The sequence below is a fragment of the Heloderma suspectum genome, chromosome 1, assembly GCF_057233095.1.
Source record: "Heloderma suspectum isolate Gila_16-S chromosome 1, 16-S_ref, whole genome shotgun sequence".
NCBI classification, from domain to species: domain Eukaryota; kingdom Metazoa; phylum Chordata; class Lepidosauria; order Squamata; family Helodermatidae; genus Heloderma; species Heloderma suspectum.
In genome coordinates this window covers 274,974,805-275,000,413 of record NC_139458.1, presented here as the reverse complement: position 1 = coordinate 275,000,413, position 25,609 = coordinate 274,974,805, and the positions used below count along the sequence as shown (strand labels likewise).

General features: G+C 42.0%; 1 protein-coding gene across 4 annotated transcripts in view; it reads left to right on the top strand.

The window, feature by feature from the left end:
- The window catches only part of ASAP2 (ArfGAP with SH3 domain, ankyrin repeat and PH domain 2), a 118,777-nt gene that overhangs the window by 28,112 nt on the left and 65,056 nt on the right, over positions 1–25,609 (top strand). For all 4 annotated transcript variants that reach the window (XM_084826676.1, XM_084826674.1, XM_084826675.1 and 1 more), the window contains exons 2-5: positions 2,142–2,214; positions 9,123–9,268; positions 17,208–17,282; positions 20,560–20,609. In XM_084826676.1, coding sequence (XP_084682802.1) covers positions 2,142–2,214; positions 9,123–9,268; positions 17,208–17,282; positions 20,560–20,609 — 344 coding nt within the window. The remainder of the gene's footprint in view (positions 1–2,141; positions 2,215–9,122; positions 9,269–17,207; positions 17,283–20,559; positions 20,610–25,609) is intronic.

Sequence of the window (25,609 nt, the reverse complement as noted above, 5' to 3'; positions counted from 1 at the left end):
ACAAGCAGTAAAGCGTGATCTGATATTTGAGCATTCAGAATAGCAAAAATCAATGGGAAAGATGCCAGGTAGCTGTGTTAGTCTGTGGTAGCAAAAAAACAACGAAGAATATTGTGGCATCTTAAAACTAACAAATGCATTATGGCCTAAGCTTTCATGGACTGCTGTTCACTTCATCAGATGCTATCCAGGTATGTAGCTATTTTCCTTCCAGTTTAAAAGACCTGGTGGGGCATGGTACATTAGTGAACATGACTGTTCCAGAAGGGGTAATGTCAGAAGCCATTTTAAGTATCATTGTTCCTGATGCTTGCTAGAGAGCAAAAAAGACAGTAAGAGAATAGTGAAGGAGATGGAAACTGAAAGCATTTTGGCATACTTTTGTTAGAGGAAAAAAAAAGCATCCATATGCTTTCAGAAGTAAACCTGAGGATGAAATGCATGAGCTTTCCTGAAATTGATTTGCAGGTGCTGAAGGGGAGACAAGGCCACAGGAAGTACTAAAGGGGAATGCTCTTCACACAAGACCAGAGAAACACAAAAAGCAAGCCCCATTAAGACATTTAAAAGCCTTATTCACTACTCAATTACCCCAGTGCCACAAAAGAAAGTATTCCACTGAAATCACTACAAAAAAACCTATCCTGGGTCTTCATTTAATTGTTTTAATTTGTTTTTTAAAGTTGAAAACACACAAAGGGAAATTCAGAGCATATTTTACAAAGTTGCCTTGTAAACATGGCTTCATTTTGTTTTGTAATGAGTTAATTATTCAGTATACAGAAATACAGACCCAGCAGGGATTCAGCATGATTTAAATGTGTAATGCATCCTGGGAAGAACAAAACATGTATAGTATTGTCACTCATGGCAGTTTGACACGTAGTTACAAGGATGTTCTATATTGTCAATGTATGAGAGTATATGTAGAGTGTCATTGCTGGGTTGTTTTTATATTGAATCCTGTGCAATTGAGCAAGTGCACAATTACGATATTTTCCACCATATTTTGAGTTTTGTGATAATAGTGTGAATGTACACAGTCACTATGTGTGGTGGTTTTTTGAGGTGTAGTCAAAACAGTCATATTGTTGCAAGCATTTTCTTTTTGAGATAAGGTTTATATTTAAAGATTTGAAGTCACACAAGATAGCAGTTACGGGGTTCACTAATAATATATAAAATATATTTCACCAAGCAACTCAGCTTTTCAAAGATTACTTTGAGTAGGGGATGAAGAAAACCAAGTGCCTAAGCTGCAGATATTGGTTACTTTAAAAGACACTTCATCTCACTTGGAGGGAGTTCCCTGTCACATACAAAACAACCTCTGTGGACACAACACTGGGATGGTTTGTGGTGTGTTGTGGATATAGGTTGCCAGCTTTCCAGACCAGATTAAAAATTGTCTCTGTTTTAATAATTAAAATACTGATTTGACTGCTCATTTGCTTCTTACAATTAGAATGTGCTTTTGCTTTGCTCTCTACAGCTGTTGTAGGCTTCTCTTATATTACTATTCATGCTTAGAGGCAATATCATTACAGCATCTTTTCATTTCCTTGAGAGTGTGTTTATGATGCTCTTGGAAGCTCATGAATATAATTTCAATGCCTTGTTGAAAAACAGGGCATGGTTGAACGATGTGTCTGCCTAGCTGGATCACAGCAGGCAGCAAGTTAATATGGTCAGGTATGCTAATAAAAAAAGTAAACAACTGTACAAGGCCAAATCAAAGTCTGTTGTTAATGCCGCTCTTAATACAGTGGCCTGATTTGCTACATCAGCAGCATGGAAATCCAGGTTTTACTGGAAATGTCAGCATTAGGTTCAGTATTGTAGGAATACCAATGGTACTGTTGATGTTGGGGCTATTAATCCAACATTAAGAATTTTTAAATATCTGCTGTGGGGGTGACAGCACTCAGGTTACTGTATAAAAATTCTTTTTTCCTGAAGAGAATAGAAACTAATGTAGAGATCCTCTAATGAAAAGTCTATATTTTATTTAAAAACAAATACTGTTGCCCAATATATCATTTTGTAGATTTTTTTCATGTTTTCCTTTTATCAGTTTAAATGAGCTTACTTACGATTTATAAATATTAAATATGACCTGAGCACTCTTGTTTCATTTTTAGGCACTGGATGTTGACCGAACTGTTCTTTATAAAATGAAGAAATCTGTAAAAGCCATAAATATTTCTGGTTTGGGTATGTATTGTCTACTTACTGATGGCCTGTATTGCTAAAAACCATGTATTGTAATATAGAAGCATTTCTATATAAACCATGTATTTGAATATTGAAGCATTCTTGAGCATTTATTGGAAATATATGAGAAAGTGTTATACGCATTATTATGCCTGGTGCAATTATAAGGCTGACTCTCTCATATCTCCCCCATCCTAGTTGGTGAACTGGGAGCTTGTGAATGAGCACTTGCTCCCCCTTCCTCTTTCTAAAGCAGGGGTCTCCAACGGCCGGGCCATGGACCGGTACTGGTCCATGGCCTGTCACCAACCGGGCCGCAGGGGTGTGCGAAACCCCCTCACCTTGGGTCCGCGGGGGGGGGAGGCAATCCGTCTCCCCCCCCCCTGGAATTCTCGCCGGCTCTGGCCGCTGGCGGACTTCCGGCCGCTGGGACGCAAATCGCGTCCACTATGCAGACGCCATTTGCGTCCCTGTTCTACAAGTAATAGGCTATGTAAATCTTTACGTAGCCAATTACTGCAAAGAATAGGGATGCAAATGGCATCCACGAAGCGGACACCATTTGCGTCCCAGTGGCCGGAAGTTCGCCAATGGAAACCCCATCCCTGGTGCGTGGAAAAATTGGACTGGTCCCTGGCGCTAAAAAGGTTGGGGACCGCTGTTCTAAAGCATTATCTCTTCCCAGTGTTAATGATGGTTTCTTGTTGCGTATGAACTGACATGAGATATGCTTAACAGAATCCAAGTTTCTCTCATAAACCAGATATTGAAAAATATGGTTTGATGTGGGTTTGCAACTGATGTTTCTGCGCTGGTACACATGTGGTTAACACCAGGAAGGAAGAGAGAAATGGCTCTGGAGGGAGGGGGAGTGGCTTTGCTCAGATGTAACACTAAAGTATGGTTTTGTGTTAAATGAATGAACCTTGGGTTTGTCAGCTGCCCCATCCCCTCTCCTTCTCCAGCACAGCTGCAAGGAGGTAAACTGGACGTTTTCGCTTGCGTTTTTAACTAATCACAGTTCAGTGTTATGTCCAAACCCAGACAAACTGTAGTTAATCTCAACTTTGGTTTAGGGAAACAAGCAGCTTCAAACTGTGGTTTATGAACTTGGCTTGCTGCCCTAAACCATAGTTAAGATTACCCACAGTTTAAGGTTGGATAATTGAAAACAGCAGTTAATTGAAAACTGAAGCAAAAGCTTCTAATCTTCAGCTCATGGCTGTCCTGGAGGAGGAGAGGGGAGGTAGAGTGCCTCATTAATGTAACACTAAGCCATCATTAAGCAGTATGCATGAACCAGGACAGGGTGTGGTCACAAGGCTGGGTTCCAATTTGGAAACCATGGTTTGCCAGGAGCTAATGTTATATGTGTATTGGACTTTTGCAGATACATTTGTAGGCAATAATTTTGCATCACAGGCATAAAGTTGAGCCAATGTTTTGTGAACTTCCCAAACTTAGGGAATTAATTAATAGAATTATTTTTTTTATTCTAACTTAGAAATTATCCTTCCATATAGTTCCTTCTACCTTCTGAGTGCAGTACCACAGCCTGGTGACCCATATGAAGGTGATGCTGGGATTCAAATGATGCTGGGGAACCCCATTCAATTGATGCTGGGGTTCCTGAAGCCCACAGGGGAAGTGCTACACTTGCTGTAGCTGCAGGATAGAACTAGGGTTGGGCATTTGGCTGGTCAAAAAAGATTCAGATATTTGGCTAGTCAAATACTGGTCAAATACTTCCCAAAAATCATCAAGCACTTTTAAAGTAATAACTTTATTAGAACAACAAAAAAAAGAGACTGGCATCATCAACAATAATTACAATAACAACAAATCTATTAACTGATACAGTGAAAGAAGAACAATGAAACAAACTTTTTTAAAAAATGGTAAAGAATTATTATAATGTCATCATTAGTTTCTATAAGCTTTTTGTTCCTGGTTGGAGATTCTGGCTCTCATACCAGGTGGCCAGTAGGAAAATCTCTGCTATATGGTTAGGTTTGCCCTGGGATGCTGCAGGACTAGGGGGCAAGAAGTCCTTGCTCTTGCCAACAAGTGACACCACAGTGAAATCTAAAAGGTAAGCTTCTGCCAGCAGAGTGGCATTCTTGGCCTTAGGGAATATTTGGCAGTATCTTGATTGTGGTCAAATAATAGGCAGCCACTTGGCAGTATTTGACTGGTCAATTGATCGGTGTGCCAAGCCTGGGTAGTTAGCACAGTGTCATAGCCCAGTAGCGGAGCACGTGCTTTGCCTCCAGAAGGTCTCAGGGTCAGTTCTTTGCATCTGAGGCCAGAACTACGAAGGAGGGGTTCTGCACAGTTCCAAAGCAGGAGAATATCCTGCAGCAAGCAGAGCCGGGCGGCATTGTTCTCCCAGGCTTAACATGGGAGCCACCTAATGTCCTGTGCCAGTAGTGGGGGCTTTTGGCCAGAGCAGTGGCTCCCCATCCTGTCCCCTCCCCTGGATGGCTGGTTTAGCAAAGGAATCTTAAGAAGCCCTGTTCCAGTCTTCTTCTAATGCTATCGACATATGAGTGCCCCAGTCCACACATCCTTACACATGCAGCATATGTATAGTTATGTGCAAGGTTTCTTCAGGCTTCCCTGCTGAAGAGGTGGCTGCTGCTGGGCTGGGGGATCAGAGGCTAGAGCAAGCTAAGCTTAGAATGGGGTTCCAAGTTCAAAAGGTTTAAGAAACACTGTACTATGAGGCAAACATAAGGTTGGCAACTCCTCATTTGCCTTGTGATCCTAATGTGGATGTGTGAATAGAGGGGGTGTTTGTGTGGGTCGGGATGTATTAGCAGATGGAAGAAGGAAGCTTCCCCCTTCCCCTAGCCCTTGATTCTCCTGTGCAAATGTCCCTTCCAGCCTCGAACCCAGCAATAAGTCCGAGTGAGGAAAAGTGGCCAAGGGGTACTTGAAGAGAGAGTCTGCAGGCATGGGAAAGGTTAAGCACCCCTTTCTCTCACCCTTACATTGTCTTGGCAAATATGGGTTTGGGAACCCATATTTTCTGACCTAACAGGTAGTCCACCCTCAAGTTAAAGGGCAGCAGCGAGCAGCAATGCCAGACACCTTGGGAAGCCTCTTCTAGAGAGAGTAGAAAGCATTGACCTAGACATGCCGGTGGCCTGAGCCTGTGGTCCAGTTCAGATCCTCCTCCTCCTCCTCCTCCTCCTTCTTCACATTTCTATACCGCCCAATAGCTGACACTCTCTGGGCGGCTTACAAAGATTAAAAACATTAAAAATACAACATACAGAGATTAACAACCATTTACATAAAAAAACACATGAACAGACAATATACACAAAAGAAACACATATCTAAAACAACTTCAAACAAACAATCTCAAAAGCAAACAACCATAACCATAAGAGATTCCAGGATCGATTAAAACTTACCATATGCTGCCGAATGCCTGGGAGAAGAGAAAGGTCTTAACCTGGCACTGAAAAGATGACAATGTTGGCACCAGGTGGGCCTCGTCGGGGAGATCATTCCAGAATTTGGGGGCCACCACCGAGAAGGCCCTCTCCCTTGTTGCTGTCTTACGAGCTTCCCTCGGTGTAGGCAGCCGGAGGAGGGCCTTAGATGTTGAGCATAGTATGCGGTTAGGTTCATGTCGGGAGAGGTGCTCCATCAGGTATTGTGGTCCCAAGGCTTTTTAGGTTAAAACCAGCACCTTGAATCGGGCTTGGAAACATACAGGCAGCCAGTGCAAATGGGCCAGAGTCGGTCTTATATGTTCAGACCTTCTGGTCCACGTTATCACTCTGGCTGCCGCATTTTGCATGAGCTGCAGCTTCTGAGCCATCTTCAAAGGCAGCCCCACGTAGAGTGCATTGCAGTAATCTAATTTAGAGATTATCAGAGCATAGACAACTGAAGCCAGGTTATCCCTGTCCAGATAGGGGCGTAGCTGGGCCACCAACCGAAGTTGGTAAAAGGCACTCCATGCCACTGAGGCCACCTGAACCTTAAGTGACAAAGATGGCTCAAGGAGAACCCCCAAGCCATGAACCTGCTTCTTCGGGGGAGTGCAACCTGCTCCTTCAGGGGGAGAACAGGTTGAGCACCCTCCATCCAGTCAGAAGAACCACCCACCAACAGCATCTCAGTCTTGTCTGGACTGAGCTTCAGTTTATTAGCCCTCATCCAGTCCATTGTCGCAGCCAGTCACTGATTCAGCACATCCACAGCCTCACCTGAAGAAGATGAAAAGGAGAAATAGAGCTGTGTGTCATCAACATACTGATGACAACATACTCCAAAACTCCAGACGGCTGTACTCAACGGTTTCATGTAGATGTTAAATAGAATGGGGGACAGAACTGACCTCTGTGGAACCCCATACTGGAGAATCCACAGGGCCAAGCAATATTCCCTAAGCACCACCTTCTGGAGCCGAACATCCAAGTAGGAGCAAAATCACTGCAATGCAGTGCCTCCCGCTCCCAGGTCAATCATTCCAGAAGGATACCATGGTCAATGGTATCGAAAGCTGCTGAGAGATCAAGGAGAATCAACAAGGTCACACTCCTCCTGTCTCTCTCCTGACATAGGTCATCATACAGGGCGACCAAGGCTGTTTCCGTGCCAAAACCTGGCCTGAACCCCAACTGAAATGGATCTAGATAATTGGTCTCATCCAAGAGTGTCTGGAGATGGTTGGTAACCACCCACTCAAGAACCTTGCCCAGGAAAGGAACATTTGGCACTGGCCTAAAATTACTAAGATTTTCTGGGTCCAGGAAGGATTTCTTTAGGAGTGGTCTCACTACTGCCTCTTTGAGGTGGCCCGGAACCACTGCCTCTCGCAAGGAGGCGTTAATCACCTCCCTGGCCCAGCCAGCTGTTCCTTCCCTACTGGTTTTTATCAGCCAAGAGGGGAAAGGATCCAGTATGGAAGTGGTTGCACGAACCTGCCCAAGGACTTTGTTAACGTCTTTGAGCTGTACCAACTGAAACCCATCCAGGAGAACAGGACAAGTCTGTGCAGTCCTGATATTTCAGTCCGCCAAGCCATGGTTTTGGATGGTCAGGGACATGCCATGGGTTTGTGCACTCCCTCCTTCTATCTTCTGTGTCAATTCTCTTATCCATTTCTAGGTTTCTTCTTACCAGAGTTTTCTATGATGTCAAGTTATAGTTAGGCCTAACCAGGATTATCTCCAAACTCTCCTTTGGAATCTACTTCAAACCATGGTTTTGAATCATGGTTTGGAAGCAAGCGCTAACCATAGTTTTCCTCAGCTTGGACGCTGTGGCAAATCCAGGTTAGAAGAAACCAGATATTGGATGTGGGAACTGGCTTGTGAGATGGGCAGACGAGGTAATCGGTACATGAGCCAATGGCATGTTCTTGATCATCGCAAGGATTATCTGGATTGAGCCTGTATAAATCGAATTGATCTTCTTGGGGCCAAACTACATGTGATATGTTTCAACAAGTGTTGTTTAACCTGACAGCATTTATTGGGGGGGGGGGATAGCAGATTTGGGTGGAAATAGCAGCCAGGTAGAGGGTGATTATCAGGAGAAAACTGGCATGGGGCCCAATCCAGATCTGAAGCACATTCCAGATCAGGGCCCCACTGCTGCTTTTTCTCCAAAATAAAAACAGCCTGGTTAAGCACACTAGATAAATAGGTTTAGCAAGAAGAATGCTACTTTAACATACTTGCACACCAATGAAATGAGAACATGAATAAACCCAGCAATGTCTTGTATGGGGTGTTTGTTAATTGTAAGACAATTATAGAGTGAGTAACAAATTGTTATATGTATTTTTGGCGGCCATTTCCTCAGAAAAAGTTAACTTCCTTAGGATTATGGAAGTATACCACTGTATAGTGTAATGTGTCTCCAAGGATTCTAACTGTTTTGAGGCTGGCATTACTTATATCCTTGTGTGGTTTGTGTTTCTTTTTCTGTATTTTATCTCTTTGGTATGTTCTATACTTATTTACCTTTGTCATGTAACGTCTGTCTTGATGCTCTTGACCCTGAACAATATGCCTGGAATGCACATTGAAGTACTTATGCATGCAAGCTTCTTTGTTCATTTTGGTGTGAAGTGACAGTTCCCATTGAAATGAATGGGGAAGCTTTTGTTGATAGGGTATGAGGGTGGGAGAGTGCTGGATATATTCGTGAAGAGAGGAGCATTTCCCAGACCTGTATTTTTTTTTTTTAAACTGAACCAAGGCACTCATCTTGTTCTGAAAAGTATATAATCAACCAATTTTTTAAAAGCTTTTGGAAATGTGTAATCTAGTAATTGTAAAGTAACCAGTATTTGTTTAATTTGTAAATGTGAAAGTAATTGAGAGGAAGATTGTTTAAAATTAAACTATTAGATTTACAAGAAGCTAAGGAATAGTGGTTGGGTGTGCGCACACGCATACACACACATACACACACACACACATATAGTGAGTTGTTCAGTTGAAACCTATTTAGGTTATTCATGCATATTATGATATCTTAATGCTCTTATTTTTCTCTGTTTCAGATAAGATTATTGTCTTCCTTTTCTCTATTATGCATTGTTCACTGTTTAGCACAGTGGTAGGCAAGTTGTGGTCCTCCAGTTGTTGTTGGACTGCAACTCCCATCAGTTGCATCAGCATAGCCAGTCCCATCAGCATAGCCAGTGATGAGGAATGATGGGAGTTGTCGGCCAAGAACATCTGGGGGAACCACAAGATGCTCACTCTTCATATAGCATATACCTTTGAATGTTTGAAATTGTTTTAAATATATAATTTTTTAAATGAATGTATTCAATTGCACTTGTAAAATAATTGTAAGGAGGAGCGCCTTTTACTTCAGTGGGGACTCTATTGCTAGTTATTGGAATTAACATAGAATTTTTCTCTTTGAAGCTCATGTGGAAAATGAAGAACAGTACACTCAAGCTTTGGAGAAATTTGGAGGAAACTGCGTCTGTAGGGATGATCCAGATTTAGGAACTGCGTTTTTAAAATTTGCTGTATTTACAAAGGAGTTGACGGCACTCTTCAAAAACTTGGTAGGAAATAATTTAGTCTTCCCCAAAAGTATATTATACAGAATTGAAATTGAATGGTGCAGCTTTAGCTTTCAACTGAAATAAATTCTATCAGCAATAACTGATCCTATACAAAGTCCAGGACTTTGAGAGACGCTAAGCTTGGCTGCCCTACTAATTTTACAGTAACCCTCCAGTGGCATCTGAGGATATGTATTAGAATATTTTTTGACAGTGTATCTTTAAAAAACTGAATAGCTGTTTCTGAAGCTTAGCTAACAGAGCTTTAAGTTGGAAATTTTAACGTCAAGAGTTGAAATCTGATTACTGTGGGGGAATGTTTAATGTGTCCATGCAGTAAATATTGTAAGTGGTTGTAAAGACAACTTTGTTACCTAGCTCTCTCAAGGAGAGACTTCCAGCCTCTTATAACTGATTTCTTTCTAAATCCTTTATAACATTAATTGCTGTCCTGCAAGTGAACCCTCTCATGGGGATTGGGAATGGAAGTGGGGGAGAGAGTGAGCCATTTTGACCTGAGTCTGCATTGCATCACAGTACAGCTTCCTTGAACTGTGTCGGTAGTGTTTGTACTGAAGGTGGAACGGGGTACATCAAAAGGGCATTAGCTGTGCCGCTCAGAACTCCCCACCCCTTTCCAGTATTACAGCAATTAAATAGTATGTAGTGTCTAGGAAGGCAATCCCCCCCCCCCATGTGTTCCTCTCTAATTTTCTGAATTGCAAAAAGGCTGAAAAACGTTTTTCCCAGCAACATCTGAATGTGGGTATGTGCAGCATATCTGCCTGTAGTGCCATCCTAACATCCCTTCACCTTGTAGCAGCACATTGGCAAGTAGATCCTACTTTGAGAGCGTATTTGCCTTCATACCCCTTTAGGGTCTGGCTATGGCCGTAAGATGTCCGCTTATGGTCAGATGGTTGCAGCATCCATGTCTGCATGAGTGGAACGACCGTTACAGCTCAAACACCACAGAAAAAGTTGGCATCATCTGAAATGCAGTTAACTGCAATGGAATCAGTTCTTGTGCTGTGCTGTGGATTGTCACGTATTCAGCAAACATATGGCAGTGGGTACAGTGGGTGAACCAGCCCTTTGCTCTTTGCAGGAACTTTAAGGGTATCTAGGTTTAAAAAATATTGCTTATTGACTTTTTAGCATATTACAAAATTAAATGTATCACAAGGATTGGTATAAGAACAGACTTTAATATTTTTCCCCCTTCTTTTTTATTTTCTTAAAATAAACCTTTTTCTGCACTTTCCTGTATTTCTCCTGTGCAACTGATTTCTTTTGTTGCTCTTTTGTAATAATTGGACTGCAGTTCTGTACACATACAGCCTGGGAATAACCTCTATTGAACATAGGGTTGTGGTGGTGTTACAAAACTCTTAAACTGATTCTGAATTCCTGCAACTTAAACTTAAATATGACTCCTAGTTTTTACTCCTTTTACAAACTCAGATGCAAGGCTTTTTTTGTGAAAACCTTTTTATTGTTTTTAGAACATGTTTGTTTTAGTTTCTGTGCATGAAAAAGTTTTAAATACAGTCTAGTATAAAGCCGTGTGTGTGTGTGTGTGTGTGTGTGTGTGTGTGTGTGTTATCAATTTGAAAACAGATACATTGTGGCTTCCCCTTTTTTGTAAGAGCTAACTTTTGTGTTCTGGGTATTGGGCTATAACATTTCCCAGCTCTTTCTTTGAATTAGAAAAGGTCTTTGTGAAACCCATTTCATTGTTTGCTTTGATATTGATACATGAAGCACTTTCCAGAAAAAGTAATTAAACACGTTCCTTGGCAATGCATAGGCAGTTCCTTACCAAAGCTTCTGTTCATTTATTTGGCACTGATCTTTGAATACAGTAGTATCAACTCCCTCCAGCTTTACTGAGGACAAGTGCATGATGACAGCCTCAGTTAATTCTAGGGTGCTTTGTCTTTGTATGGACATACAGACAAGTTTACTTGATACCAATTAATAGCTCTTCAACCATCCTGTCATGCTCACACCATGTTGGTCCCTTCACATGCACACTGTATCACATAGGAGCTATTTCTCTGTGGTGCCATCTGTATAAAAATACTACAATCCAGTGGGTGGAATTGATCTGATGGTGTTTTCCACTTGAGTGGCCCTGCCCACATCATTGTAGTATTCACTCACATAATGCAAGGTGTGATAGCACTTTGGGGAAGCACGTGGCTTCCCACATGGCTGTATGTGTGTGAAGGGGGCCAAAGTGAGGTAAAAAGGTATGCTTCTTTTCCTTTCCCCTTCAATACATGCTTACAATGACATTGTATTTCGGTTTGTTGATTTTGACAGAGCCATGATGTGAAACCTCCAATGCACCTTTCGAAGGAAGCCAAAGCGCAGTTCTGGAAAGATGTCTTGGGAAGGGAAATTTTTCAGTGCAATTGGGCACTTTGAGCTACCTCACTGGAAGGTGGATTGCAGAGTGACAGAAAAATAAAAGGCAAAGGGAAGAACAGAGAGAGGATTTCAATGCTGCAAACTATGGGTCATATCAATGGTGGCCTTGCACTAGTGGAAAGCTTATGTTCGTGCAAGGTGGAGCATCCAATTTTGGCCACTCTCCCCTATCTATGGCAGCTCCCTGTGCCATATCCCCTTGTGTTCTGGAGGGTTGTCTGACACTCTAAAGCTGCTTTTCTGTAGACGTATGGGGCTGCAGTAGGTTGTGGGGGTTGGTGAAAATGAGAATTGGCTGCCCCACTCTGCATGAACTACTTTTTGCTAGTGCAAAGCAACCATCGGATACAATCCTATGGCCCCAGCTGAGATCAGTGGAAAATTTCTTGTCACAACTAACTTTCTTGGGATGGTAACTCATATATGTATCTGAAGCATTTATATCCTGCCTTTCTTCCAACATAGAATTTAAGGCAATATACATGAGGTTCCCAGGCAACCTCTCATCCAGGCCCTGACTTGACCCTTAGCTTCAGCAAAGTGGGTTGCAGGGTAGATGTCTGTGGATATGTGAGTGCTCCTTGAATGGTGGCTTGAAAATGTAGCAGTAGAAAAACCACTTTTAAAAGGCCTGATTTACTTTTGCATTGATTCTTAAGAAAATAGTTTGCTTTGGTGTTAGTATTTTTCTTTCTCACACACTCATTAGGTTCAGCTTCCCTTCTTGACAGGAGTATTAGATTGAATTGCTAGTACTGCCTGCAGATGCTAATTGGCTTTGTGCTGCTGTAGTCTGTGTTGCTTCGACACCTGTTTCAACATCTTCATTTCCGTGGCGCATATATAATTATAGAGAAGACAGCTCATTAAGCAAAGAGGGATCGCAGACTGGTACAGGGTTCATCGACTGAAATTTGTGAATTAAAAAAAAAGACACAGAAAAAGCTGCAGTTAATCAATTTTAAATATATATCCTTATATATATCTTTAGTCTTTAGTTATTTTCGGAATAAAGAAACCATCTCAAAGTAATAATAGATTTGTTAGATGTTCTTGCTAAGAGGATTACTTATTTCTCGCTAAGATGATAAACCAGTGTCTGAGCTGGTTTCTGAGCTCAGTTTCTGATATGCTGATATGCTCAGTTTCTGAGCATATCAGATTGCAGGTCAGGGATCAAAGGCAGTATAGCTATGTACACCAGTTGCTGGGGAACATGGGCAAGAGGGTGCTGTTGTCCTCATGTCTTGCTTGTGGGTCTCCCGTTGACAGCTGGCTGGCCACTGTGTGAACAGAATGCTGGACTAGATGGACCCTTGGGCTGATCCAGCAGGGCTCTTCGTATGCTCTTATTACTGAGTACTTCATATATAAAAATAGTTCAGATAGAAAATCAGTGTTTCAGGAGAAGGGTCCTCCACCCATTTGTAGTCTAAAGTGGTTCTCCCCAGAACAGGGTTACCACCTCAGTTTTTCACTCCTCGGGGTATGTTTATGCAGTTCTGACAGCAGCAGCCATGTCCCCAAAAGCAAGACGTGTGTAGATGAATGTAGCCACTAGACTAGACATACGAAGGTCAGGGGCAGCAGCTGAGTGTGGGAGCTTTTAGAGGAATAGTAAGGTTCTAATTTTGTGAGGATGCCAAAACCGCTTTGGTTTGCATAATCAGTACAAGAAGCCTCGTATAAACCCTGCTGTTTCATGGAATGTAATGGCAGATGTTAAAACTAGGCTTCTATATACATCAGGGGTTAGAGCAGTAAAAATGTTCATAGCTGTTCTTGCCTGTGGGTGCAAAATCAATGACAGAATACTTATTAGGGCAGAGCAGGCTAGTGTACATGAGTTGGATGAATCAGCCACTTTGATTTTAAATTCATCATTGAACTCATCGGCTTCCATATACAATTGAAGTATTTGTTTTGTAGTTGGGGTGAAAAATCTAATAGGGGAAATGTGGCCGCTATTGCCTATATTCATATTCTACATCTTGCAGTCAACTAAATCGTGGTCAAAGTTTAATACAACAGTGGTGTTACCCAAGTATGGTAATTCAGATTTAGCGGAAAGCTGTTCAGAGTTTGGTTTCTCTTTGCAAGTATTTGCTTCTAGTAGGCCTACTTACCTTGTTGAAAGCTGCTAGATGGAAACTGGTAGCCAAAGAGGCTAGAAATAGCATTTCTTTTTTAACTTAAAGAAAGTTGCTAATATTGTATTAGTAGACGAAGCATTGAATTGTGGGACTTACTTCTTAGCAAACATGGTTGTTATCAGGTTGCAAGTCTGCCTGGGAGATTCATTCTCTCTTTTATCTTCCTCAAGGAAAGATTCCCTATTTGCAGAACAGGGAACCGATATTCAAGGTTTTCTATGAGATTTAGTATATATTGCAGATTTAATTCTTCCCTGCCTTTAATAGCAGCTTGATATACAGAATGTAAGCAAGTGAAGCTTTTCCAGTTACTGAATCTCCACACTGGGGGAAACTTCGCTTTCTTCATTTCTGCATGCCAGCTTGCTGCTGAAGGCACAGGTCCAAGAGTGGGGGAAGTAATTTGGCAACACTTATAATGATTGAACAGTTGTGTTAGAATTTTACAGAATTCAGTAGGACAAAGCAGTTTGAAACATTTAATGTGAAAGCAGGACCACTCCTAAGTATTAGGGCACCCTTGCTTTTTTGAAGGTGGGAACGAGTAACAGTTCTGCTTTGTTCCCCAATCTACCCACTACTCAAGGTTCTGCATCTTCTACTCCCTCAGGTGCCTCTTGGCCTACTCTTTTTCCTTTCGGAGGGAGGAAGGGAGAAGTAACTGTGTGATTGTTGTCTTGACAACTGTACTACTTGACTTTGTTCCCGGCCCCTGCAAGACTTGACCAAAAAAAGGGCAGCACTGCAATTTGGGGGCAGCAGTTAGAAGTGTTTGCTTGAGAGTATTAGCAGCAGTCTTTAGTGGATGGGTATAATTTTAGTGGAAGGGCCAGTTTTTCTGGATGATCAGCATCTGGGCCAAATTTTAATGCCTTTGGTCCAATGGACAAGCTATCCCCATAAGAGAAATATAACGTCCAGCTGCTTGGTTTCTTTTATTGGATGATTGGCTGGAACAGCATCTGTGGCCTGTATCAGGCCAGTACCTACTTTTACAGTAGGGCTACTTTGAGGAGGAGAAGGAGGAGTAGGCTGGGGGTCCTATACCCTCCAGAGTGGATGGTTATCATGATCTTTGCCAGCTCCACCACTCCCTTTATCATCTAGGTTGGCAACTTGAGGAGGGCAGTTGGTGGTACTTTGGGAGGTCAGCTGAGGCTCTGGGCCTTCTAGTTGTTGTTCCCTATTATCAATCCATTTTGCTGCTTAAAAGCATCTTATTGAGACTACTTATGCAATAATATAGGGCCGCGGTGGCTTAGTGGTTAAGACGCTGAAATGCAAACCGGAAGGTCGGCAGGACAGCAGTTCGAGACCTGAGTGTTGCATGATGGAGTGAGCTCCCGTCTTCAGTCCCAGCTTCTGCCAACCTAGTAGTTCGAAAGCAAGAAATTGCAAGTAGATAAATAGGTACCGCTTTGGCGGGAAAGGTAACAGAGTTCCGTGCACCTCGGTGTTCAGTCATGCCGGCCACATGACCATGGAAGCGTCTTCGGACAGCGCTGGCTCTTCAGCTTAGAAATGGAGATGAGCACCACACCCTAGAGTCGGACACGACTGATTGGGGACACCTTTACTTTTTTTTACTTTTTATGCAATAATATACTTCTCACTTAGGCAATCTGGACTGGATTTCCTGAAAAGCCTCTTGACATTGCTGTTCAAAGATTTGCAGAGGTGTGATGTAATGTTGATTCTATAATCAGTAGCTTTTCCTGGTTGCTGTGTACAATTCAGTACTTCAGACCTGGCAAAGCGTGTCGCCCCGGCCGTGGGCATTGAACTCTTAGGTTAGAAGTGCCAAGATAGTGATAAATCAGACTCAAAGGTTTGCTTACAAGAAGACTTTATTGAGTAATTTACAGCACACAGGCATACCCCATGGTTGGATCAGACAGCTTCTCTGAACCCCAAGCCACTGGGTACAATGGGTCTTATACACTACATGTTAGCCATGAGGCAGCACGACACTAGCAAGCACCCCTAGCGTTCATTCCCAGAATAGGCTAGAAGTGTTTGGTTCTCAGGCACAGCCACCTGTAAACAGACTTTGCTTCCTAGGCACATCAGAGATAAGACATTCTCCTCATTAGTAAGGAATGCACTGAGAAGGCTGTTATTGGCCTTTTGACTCATCTGCACATGCTCAGAGGCTTACTAGCATGGGAATTGTACCAGTAATGAGCTTAAGCAAGCATTATGGATCTCTAGGCCCCTCTAACACTACAAATGACTTGGCTACGCTCCTGGGGCTAATACCCAAACTTAGGTCAAAATCTGTTAGGAAAGATGGTCTAGTTAAAATGTCTTGCGTTCTTTGAATCATTTATACTAGGGCTGAGTCAAAGGAGGGGCCATTTCACAGGAATTGTGGTCAAAGTTGAAAGGTACCCACCCCCTTCAGTGTTTGATTGTTAAGGTCTCCTTGAAAGGGCTGTAAGATTGTTTGATTGATAGAGAGATCCCTGATTGGCTAGGATTACCCACATGACCAGTGGGTTTCATTTTCCCATTAGTGTCATGAGCACATAGTCAAATCTGATTGGTTACACAGTACTGTGATGTCATCATATATATACAACTATATATATATATATATATATATATATATATATAGCCAATTGTTTGGGATCACTCAAGCAATGAAGTTTGGGGGGTGGGATTTCACAGAGAGAAACAGTGGGTATAAACAGCCACAAAAAGGGAGTATTAAGATCTTTGGGAAAGGTCCCTTTTTAAATTGCGGCTGTCAAAGTGAAAAGCAAAATGGGAGAACATTTGGTTCAGACTTAGTTTATACAAATACATGTTCTGTTACTTCTATTTTTTAAAGCAGTTTTGTTTTCATTGATTAATATGAACTACTGTTCTAGGTATGGATCTGTAGTTTGGATAGCATGTGTATATCTTGCTCCACCAGCATGCCTGTTACCTTATTTGTACTAAGTTAAAATTTAACATGATGGCAAAACAACACAGCCACACCTTGAGCACTGTGCCTTAATAATAATAATGAAAGAATGCATTCCCAACTGCTCGCAAACAACTAGGAAGGGCATCCCTCTTTATCTTTTTGCTTTCTGTAAAAGTGGAAACTGATATCTTGCACCTCTTGGGGACCAAACTCCAGGGTTTGGGGGCAAATGAAGTCCTCCCAGGGAATCAGTGTATACTGAGGCCCTGCCTCATTTGTTACGTTTCATAATGGCAATAACGTTATGTACTCATAATGCTATATCTTGACTTGTTCACTCTTTGCTGTTCAAATGCTTCTAGATCTACCTGATAAAAGAATGGATGTTAATCCTGAGTATGAAAATGTTTTAAAAGCATTGCAATTTTTATTGTAGATCCAGAACATGAACAATATAATCACGTTCCCACTGGACAGTTTGCTGAAGGGAGATCTAAAAGGAGTGAAAGGGGTATGTTGCATACACATATATTTCAAATATATGTTTTTTTGTGGTTCTTGTTATCATAAGTGCATTTTAGTTTCAGTTTGAGAAAAGCATGCTCTACCAGCACCCATTACCACCAGTCTTCTCCCTCATGTACAGAATATATTTAACATTAGATATGGTGATTTTGGGGGGGGGGGGTGCTAGTTGCAGGTGTTGAGTATCTGATACATGCTCTATGCATGTTAGGAATTTGGGCATCCTGGCAGATGGGAGCCCTGATACATCATCATTATTATTATGATCACTTTGCAAATGCAAAAGTCCCTGGAATCATTTTTTGATTCAAAAAAAGGTTATATTGTGTTCTATCACATTGTGAACCACCCAGAGAGCTTTAGCTATTGGGCAGTTTACAAATATAATAAATGAATTAATTGATGAAATACAACATGTACTTTAAAGAGCTGAAATAAAATATAGCTCTAGAGATGCTTATGAGTGACCATGAAACAATGATTATGTTGTTTTCAAGATTTATTGCCTATTTAAAACATGTGCATCACTTTGCAAAGATGCTCTCTCTGGGTAGACAGATTATGTTTATGTTTGGCCTGTCATGAATTAACGTGCACAAAGTGCCTGTTTCGATGCTATTTTCTGCCCAGAATTCTCCTTTGGGAGAGATCAGGAAGGCGGCCTTGGATTCCTACACTCTACCCCATGCTCCCTTAGTCTCTGCAAAGAGAGCTTAATGACCAGGTCATAGAAGTTTCAGTGTACAAATAACCTCGCAATCTCCCAGTTTAGTTGTTTCCCCCCTCATAGAAACATGGGAAGCTGCCTTATACTGAGTCAGACCACTGGCCCATCTAGCCCAGTATTGTCAACACTGACTGGCAGCGGCTCTCCAGGGTTTCAGGCAGGATTCTTTCCTCGCCCCACCTGGAGATGCCAGGGATTGAACTTGTGATTTTCTGCATGCAGCGCATGCGCTCTGTCACTGAGCCATGACCCTTCCCCTAAGTGAAGGGAGAAGAAGAGAACAGTGGAGGATGCCTGTGAGCTCAAGGCCTGCACCCAGTTTTCTCCTCAGAGAATTCTGGGAGCAAAATAACACTGTCGGTCCATGGGCTTAACTGTAAGGCACAGGTAAGGTGCTAGTCATCTGGGCTGGTGGCAGGGGGACATTGTCATGGACAGGCAGGAGCTAAGAAGGTGACACTCCTCAAGCAACGAATTGCTCAGTCTGAGGAGCATACTTGGAAAGAAAGGATTTATAGGGCCTAGTGTACCTCCATTGCCTTGTGAAGTCAGCTAAAGGCACTCAGGCCAGTACTGCAGCCTTGATGCACAGGGCCTAGTGACTGAGGAACTAGCACAAGAGGTTGGAGGACCTGGTTTGAGAATTTTCCTGGAGCCCTACAAACACCCCAACTGGCCCCAAGATTGAACTGTATGTCTTGACACTTCTCATTTTCTGTGAATAGGATAAAAACTGTATATTGAAACATTCATGATAGAGATGAGAGTTTTGTTAGCCAGCTATAAAAATAATTTGGTAATGGAAAACAGCTTGACACAATACATGTTACAATTTTCAACCTGTTTTTTTTTTTTAACATACAGAGAATAAAATGGTTCTATGTACTGCTGAAAGAAGCCTGTCAGTAGTTTTGGTGCTATCATTTGTATAGTTGCATAGATTTCATGTTTGTATAGTTTGGGGTGTTTTTGTTTGCTTATTTCCTTTTTTTCTTTTTTTTTCTTTTTCTTCTTCTCCTCATCCTCCCTCTCTTGCGTCCTTTTCTTTCTGTAAGTGTATTTCTGTTATGATGTCACTGGTTATTATTCTAAATGTCCTTGGATTTGGTGTTCCCGCTGGCAGGGCATAGGATGGGTGGGCCTATGGAGGGGGGGAGGAAAGATTTGGGGGTGGACTCTGGGTGAAGGAGGAATTTGTGTCTATTTTGGCTTGTTTTGAAACATTAGTGAGGCTGAAAAATTGTGTATTTTGTGTGCATTTTATATACCAAAATAAAAGTGTTAATTTAAAGAGAGAGAGAGCGAGTGTAAATTTGAAACATTCTTTTTCTGGCAAGTTGCTTAGAATTAGTCAGTAAAGCGACTAAGAACAGAAGAAGTTCACATATTTTCAGTGCGGTTAGGGAGCAGCTATGAAAACAATCCAAAGTATATTCAGGAAAAGCATTAAAAAGTGGTGGTGGTGGTGGTGTTTGAATATTAAAGTTTTTCTTTACAGACACTGGAATGTTCTCACTGTACAGGGTTGTGATGGTGGTGGTGGTGGTGATGAGGATGGTGATGATTATATTTTTAATCTGCCCAATAGCAAATGTTTCCTAGGTGGATTATGAATACTTCATTAAACTTAGTGTAATGTTTCACAAATTGACCTGTTCAGTGGTGGTGTGCCTGTTTTAGTATTTAGAAAATGCAAATAAGCTGAGCTAATTTAGCTGATAATTACTGTTAGATAATTCCACAATAATATTTTATTCTTAATAGTTCAAATTGTTAGATTTTAATTTGGTTCATACATGTGAGCTGGCAAGTTAGCCCTACCCCATTTTTTTCCATATATGTGGAGAAATACCAGGGTGAATTGAGCCCTTTTCCAGGCCACTGCAAACATGCTAAGCTGCTGGCCTCTGTCTACTGAATCTTTATGCAATCTGGTTCACAGTAAAGGTTTCTCAGATAGGCCTGTACAAAGTATGGCCCAGCATGCCAAAAGCAGCCCACCAGCCTTGTTCTGTGGCTTGCCAGGTGCTCATTGATCCCCCTCCTTTGAAGATCCAAGCAGAAAGAAGTAAAACCTGGAAGTTTATCAGCCCCCTGGTGGGTTGCCATCCTTTGCATTTGGTTTGGTGGGTTCCAGATTGTGCAGACCTGGTCTGTTTCAGTCTCATACATAAGATAATTATATGGAGAAAGAAGCAGCTCTTATGTATGAACAGGCCCCTGGTTAACTCTAAAGTAATTGGAGGTATTTGGAGTTCATATTGGTGTTAAACATAGGCTTTGCCCAGTGTGTTGAGCTTTGCTCCCATAGCAGTCAATGAAGGGTATATATTGGACTTCCAAATGTTTAAACTTCCATTAAAGTACATCATAAAAGCCTAGAAAGCTGGTTAAAGCTAGATTGTGTTTAAAGGGTGACAGGATGTTCCTGACTGCAAAAACAGTTCATCAGCATCTGGTTTGGGTGATTAGAAGGAAAGTCTCATAACAAATGGTTACCCACCTATTTAATGTCTTTCTCATTGCATTTTTGCAGGATCTGAAGAAACCTTTTGATAAAGCATGGAAAGACTATGAAACAAAAGTGTATGTATTTCCTCACTATTATGCAGGAAGAAATTAGGATTTGTTACTAATAGCTCCCTCCTATGCCCATTTATTCAGAAGAAAGGGCCACTGAAGGCCAAAGCACACATTTATTTAAATATGTAACTAGCAACTATGTTCATAGAATCATAGAATAGTAGGGTTGGAAGGGGCCTTCAAGGCCATCGAGTTCTTTTTTACTCTAGGATAAGTACAGGGCCCCCGATCCAAATCAGGGTCCTAGCATGGGGGGGGGGTATCCCTTCCCCCCTTCTGCAGTCGCAATCTGGATCCCCCTCCCCGCACATGCAATATATATATGGCCAAATAGTGCTCCATTTGCTTGATTCAGATCAGGACCAAACCGGAGGAGGAGGGTTAAAGCCCCCACTTCCTGTCCTGCTAGGGTCCCAATCCAGATTGGGGGACCTGCACTTACTCTAGAATAAAAAATTAGGAAGTTCTTTGGGTCTGAGTTCACTAAATTCAGGATTGCATAGGATTTCGACCTATGTTTATGATCCATGAACGATTTATGACAATGTGGTTCCCCTTTAGCTATCTGAGGCTAATTCACCTCTGGAATGGGAGGGCGGGGGAATCACTTAATGGTTTGTAGCTGAATGTGTGAACTGCCTCAGTTGAAAAGTGTATGGTCCATGAAGTGAGGCATACATGAAAGCTCTGTCTATGTTGTTTGAATTGTTGTGGCTGTTTCACACATGCAAGCCATCATGGGGTGCTGCAGACATACGTAATGCAGTCTGACTTAATAGCCTCTGTTGATTATCACTTGCTGTAACGTCATTTAGGGCTTAACCATTAGTTTAAATGTTCTGTGGACTGGGGAATAACACTTGGTTGGCTCTTTATATTTGCATACATTGGGTTTATGAATATATCCATTTCCTGCTCAGGCACTCTTGCTAGCAATTATGTAAACTGCTATTTTGGGGGATTAGCACTGGCTTAAAAAAGAGGATGGCACCACCACCAGTACAGGAAATGAAAAATTAGGAATCCTCTAAGGTGTGCCGGAATCTGTTTATTCATTAAGTCCAAATGCATTTTGAGTCAGGAAACTCTTCCTCAGGAGCAATTAGAAAACATATATGTAATCCACTTAGCATTTTGTATAAAAATAATTATGAATACACTCCTGTCTTTAAAACACTAGCATGTTGGGTTGGATCAAGATTTTGTCCTATGCAAGCGGAAGGCACGTTGTGCAAGCTGAGCAATCTTTTCCCCTGTTGCGCAGCATTGTTCTGCTAATGCTAAAATCCTGATCCAGCAGACTTGGTTCCCCAAGTGCTAAGCTTTTGCGCAATGTTGCGCAACATACTGTGTACTCTTTAAGGCCAGATTTCAATCTGTGCATGTTATGGTATTGCTTCTTCAATGTTTTCATGGAACTGCACCATTGCTACAGCTCTTCCACAAGTGCAAATCTGCATCCAACACTATATCTTGGTTTTTCACAATTCCTCATTCAAAGGAATATGTAATATAACAAAGGCTGTAGCACAGGAGCAGCCTAAATCCTATCTTTTAAAATCCAAATAGGTCTTGATGTATTCTAGAATAGGTCTTCTAGAAAGTGTTCTATCTTTGGCATGTGCTGAGAGGAAGGAAATTCCATAAGAGTGGAGCAACCACTGGAAATCCCTCTTTAGATTCCCTCATTGTATAAACCTGTTTGTGCACAATGCTGACAATTTAGTTGGGAATGCAGTATTTTATAAATCTATTGCTATAAAGGTAAATGTCCTTATAGAGAAAAGACTAGTGCGATAGCAAAGATTACTCCCTTGTGATATGAATACCAGACAGACAGCCAACTTTAATTTAATGTTGTAAGAATAGAAGAAGCAGAGGATAAAGGAGGATTGGGAGGATAGAGGAAGCCTAGGCCAGCCTTCCCCGAACAAGTGCCCTCCAGAAGTTTTGACTACAGCTTCCATCAGGCCCATTAGTCAACATGGCTAATGGTCAGGGACTATGGGAATAGTAGCCCAAAACATCTAGAAGGCATAAAGTTGGGGAAGGCTGGCCTAGGCTCCTCTATCTTTTAACTCCTCTTTTACCCTCTACTTCTTCTATTCTGGCCTATTTTATAATCTTTTCTTTTCAAGAATTTTCATGCTCCCTTTCACCGTTTTCTGTAAATCAGAAGTCCTAATTGGTAAGCTTTTTTAGATAGGCTTTAAACTTATTTTGAAATAATTGCTTTTCTGGACCAGAGTTCAAGATCTTCATTTCCCATCAAAGGCCTTTAAAGGAGACTACATTCTCTTCCTGTAGCAATATTCTCACCATTTTGTGGAAACGTTGCTGTATTTTTTTAAATCTGTGCTCTCCTCACTGCAGTGCACATCTGCTTAAAAGAAATCAGCCAAAACCAGCCAAAAGCAACCTTCCCACCTGCAGGAAGATTGCCTCCACTTTCTATTACTTGGGGATGCAATACAGTACGATTGGTGCTGGATCTGTGATAGCTCAAGCATAGCATTAAGGGAAAAGCTGCTTGTGGAAAGGCCTCAAACTTTATGATGAAAGTGCCATTCATTAACTTTGGGCCTGTGGCTGGATCTGGTTGGGGTGAAGATTTGAGCTTTTGTTCTGCTTTTGTTCTCCCACACCTTCCTTTATATGCTTAAACATTAACAGCATGGTATGCAGAGACAACATACACAGAAGAAATGCCTGTGACAAAAACAAAACCATTCTCACTTGCAGCAGGCAGGGTAACCCTACGAAGGTGTTTGGCCTGCTCACTAGAGAGCTAAAAGTGGGGAGGGGGCATAGGTGTGCACATCCCCACAATTCCCCCATTGAGCAGGGAGGCCTGAAGTGGACTTCTGCTTGCTTTGGCGGGAAGCCTCTACACGATTCAGAAACCTGAGGGGAATGGGGACATTGAGGGCGAGGCTCGTGGGTGCAGACCCACATTCCCTCTCCACCTTTAGGCCTCACGTGATCAGGCTTAATGCCTGCATAGGGCTAAAGTTTTTTAGGAATGGGCTTTAGGTCAGTAGAGAGCACATGCTTTGCATGCCAAGGTCTCAGGTTCAGTCCCTGGCATTTCTTGATAGGGCTTGGAAATGTCCTGGTCTGAGGACCCAGACAGCCACTGCCATTCAGTGTAGAAAATACTGAGCTAGATGGACCAAGGGTTTGACTTAGTCTAAGGCAGCTTCTAATATTTCCAAAGCTGGATTGTGCCCAATCACGAAAGCCTGACACCATGGTCGACTGTGTTTTCAAGGCATTGGATGCCAATTATTTATGATCAATGTTGAACAAGACCCTGACATCTGTTCTTTGGCCTGTTTGCAATACTGAAGTTTCTACAGTATGATTTTAGAATATGCAGTTCTGAGTTAGTTGCCAAAACTGAGAACTGAGGGGCTCAGAGGCAACTTTGGAAATGTATCATGAATTGGAAGACTGTAGTAAATGTGCATATGATAAAGATGTAGTTAATAGAATTCGAACTATGAATTCTATCTGAATTCTAGTTCGAATTCAAATAGACTATGGCGTTTATGTAGATGTGCACGCCTTCCAAGAAGTGAGTTTCCAGAAAGAGAGAAAGAATTGTTTCTGTGCTAAAAATAGATTGTGCTAGTGTAGATCTCTTGCTCTGCAGCTGTAGACAAAGCTACAACTGTAGAGGAGGCGATCTGATCGTAGATCTTTCTCCCTGCTCCCAGTCACCATGGAAAGCAACTGCAACCTCATAAGAGAAGTCAGAAAGGGAGAAAAGGGGACATGTGCTGGTGGGGAGGGAGGAGGAGGGGCCAGGATCACCAGAATCCTAATGCCTTTACATCACCTGTCCCACCCACCAAGTCCGCTAGACAAGCCAAGAGCTGTTTTTGCCTCTGTCCTCCCATCCTCCCTGGCTTCTGCTGGCAGGACATAGGATAGACAGAGGGCTCCTTGATCTTGAAGCCCTTTATCTATTGAGTGGCAATCCCTTAGGATTGCACTCTCACTTAACTATTATTCTGCCTAAGGGCTTGAATTACAGCTGTAGAGGTTAATAGCAGTAAGCAATGGAGGTTTAATTAAATGCATCCACTCCTTTAGCTCAGCAGCCTTAGACAACAGCAGATAGTGGCTAAAGTGGTAAATGTTGTTCCCTCTTCCAGTGGAACAATGGAAAATCTCTGTCAAGCTTCAGCACCCTTGTTTCTCTGTTGGCATCTTGTTTTCAGAAAACAAGCTATTTACCCTTTCATAGAAGCTTGTGCAGAAGTAATGCCCGGTCTCCTAGCTAGGGGCTAGCAACCAGGAACACCTTGCAAGCTTGTGCACTCCCCCTGCCCACTGCTGCATTTCATCTTCAGAGCTAACTATGGTTAGCGTTACATCTGTGATGATGTTAATGCTAACCATAGGTAGCCCAAGGCATTCGGTCTACATCCTCTGAAGAAGAAGAAAAAAGCCTTTCTCAGCATCCTCTTCTTTAGTATGTGCTGCATGGTTTTGCCTTTGTCTGAATGTATAGATAATGTCAAGCCAGTGTGCGGCTGCTGTAAAAAAGGCAAACTCCATGATAGGTATAATTAGAAAAGGAATTGAGAATAAAACTGCCACTATCATGCTGTTTTCATACAAATTTGTGGTGTGGCCACACTTAGAATGCCGTGTACAGTTCTGGTCACTTGAAACAAAAATATCGTAGAGCTGAAAAAAGTACAGAAAAAGGAACTAAAATGATCAAGGGAGTGGAGCAACTCCCCTATGAGGGAAGGTTACAACAGCGGATTGTTTAGCCTGGAAAAAGGGTGAGTAAGAGGAGACATGATAGAGGTGTATAAAATTATGTAGAGAATAGGGAGACATTTTTCTTGTTCCCTGGATAGGGAGACATTTTCTCCCTTTCTCACAATAGTAGAATCCAGGGTGTTCCCATGAAGCTGATTGGTGGGAGACTCGGGACAGATAAAAAGAAGTACTTCTTCACACAGCGCATAGTTGATCTATGGAAT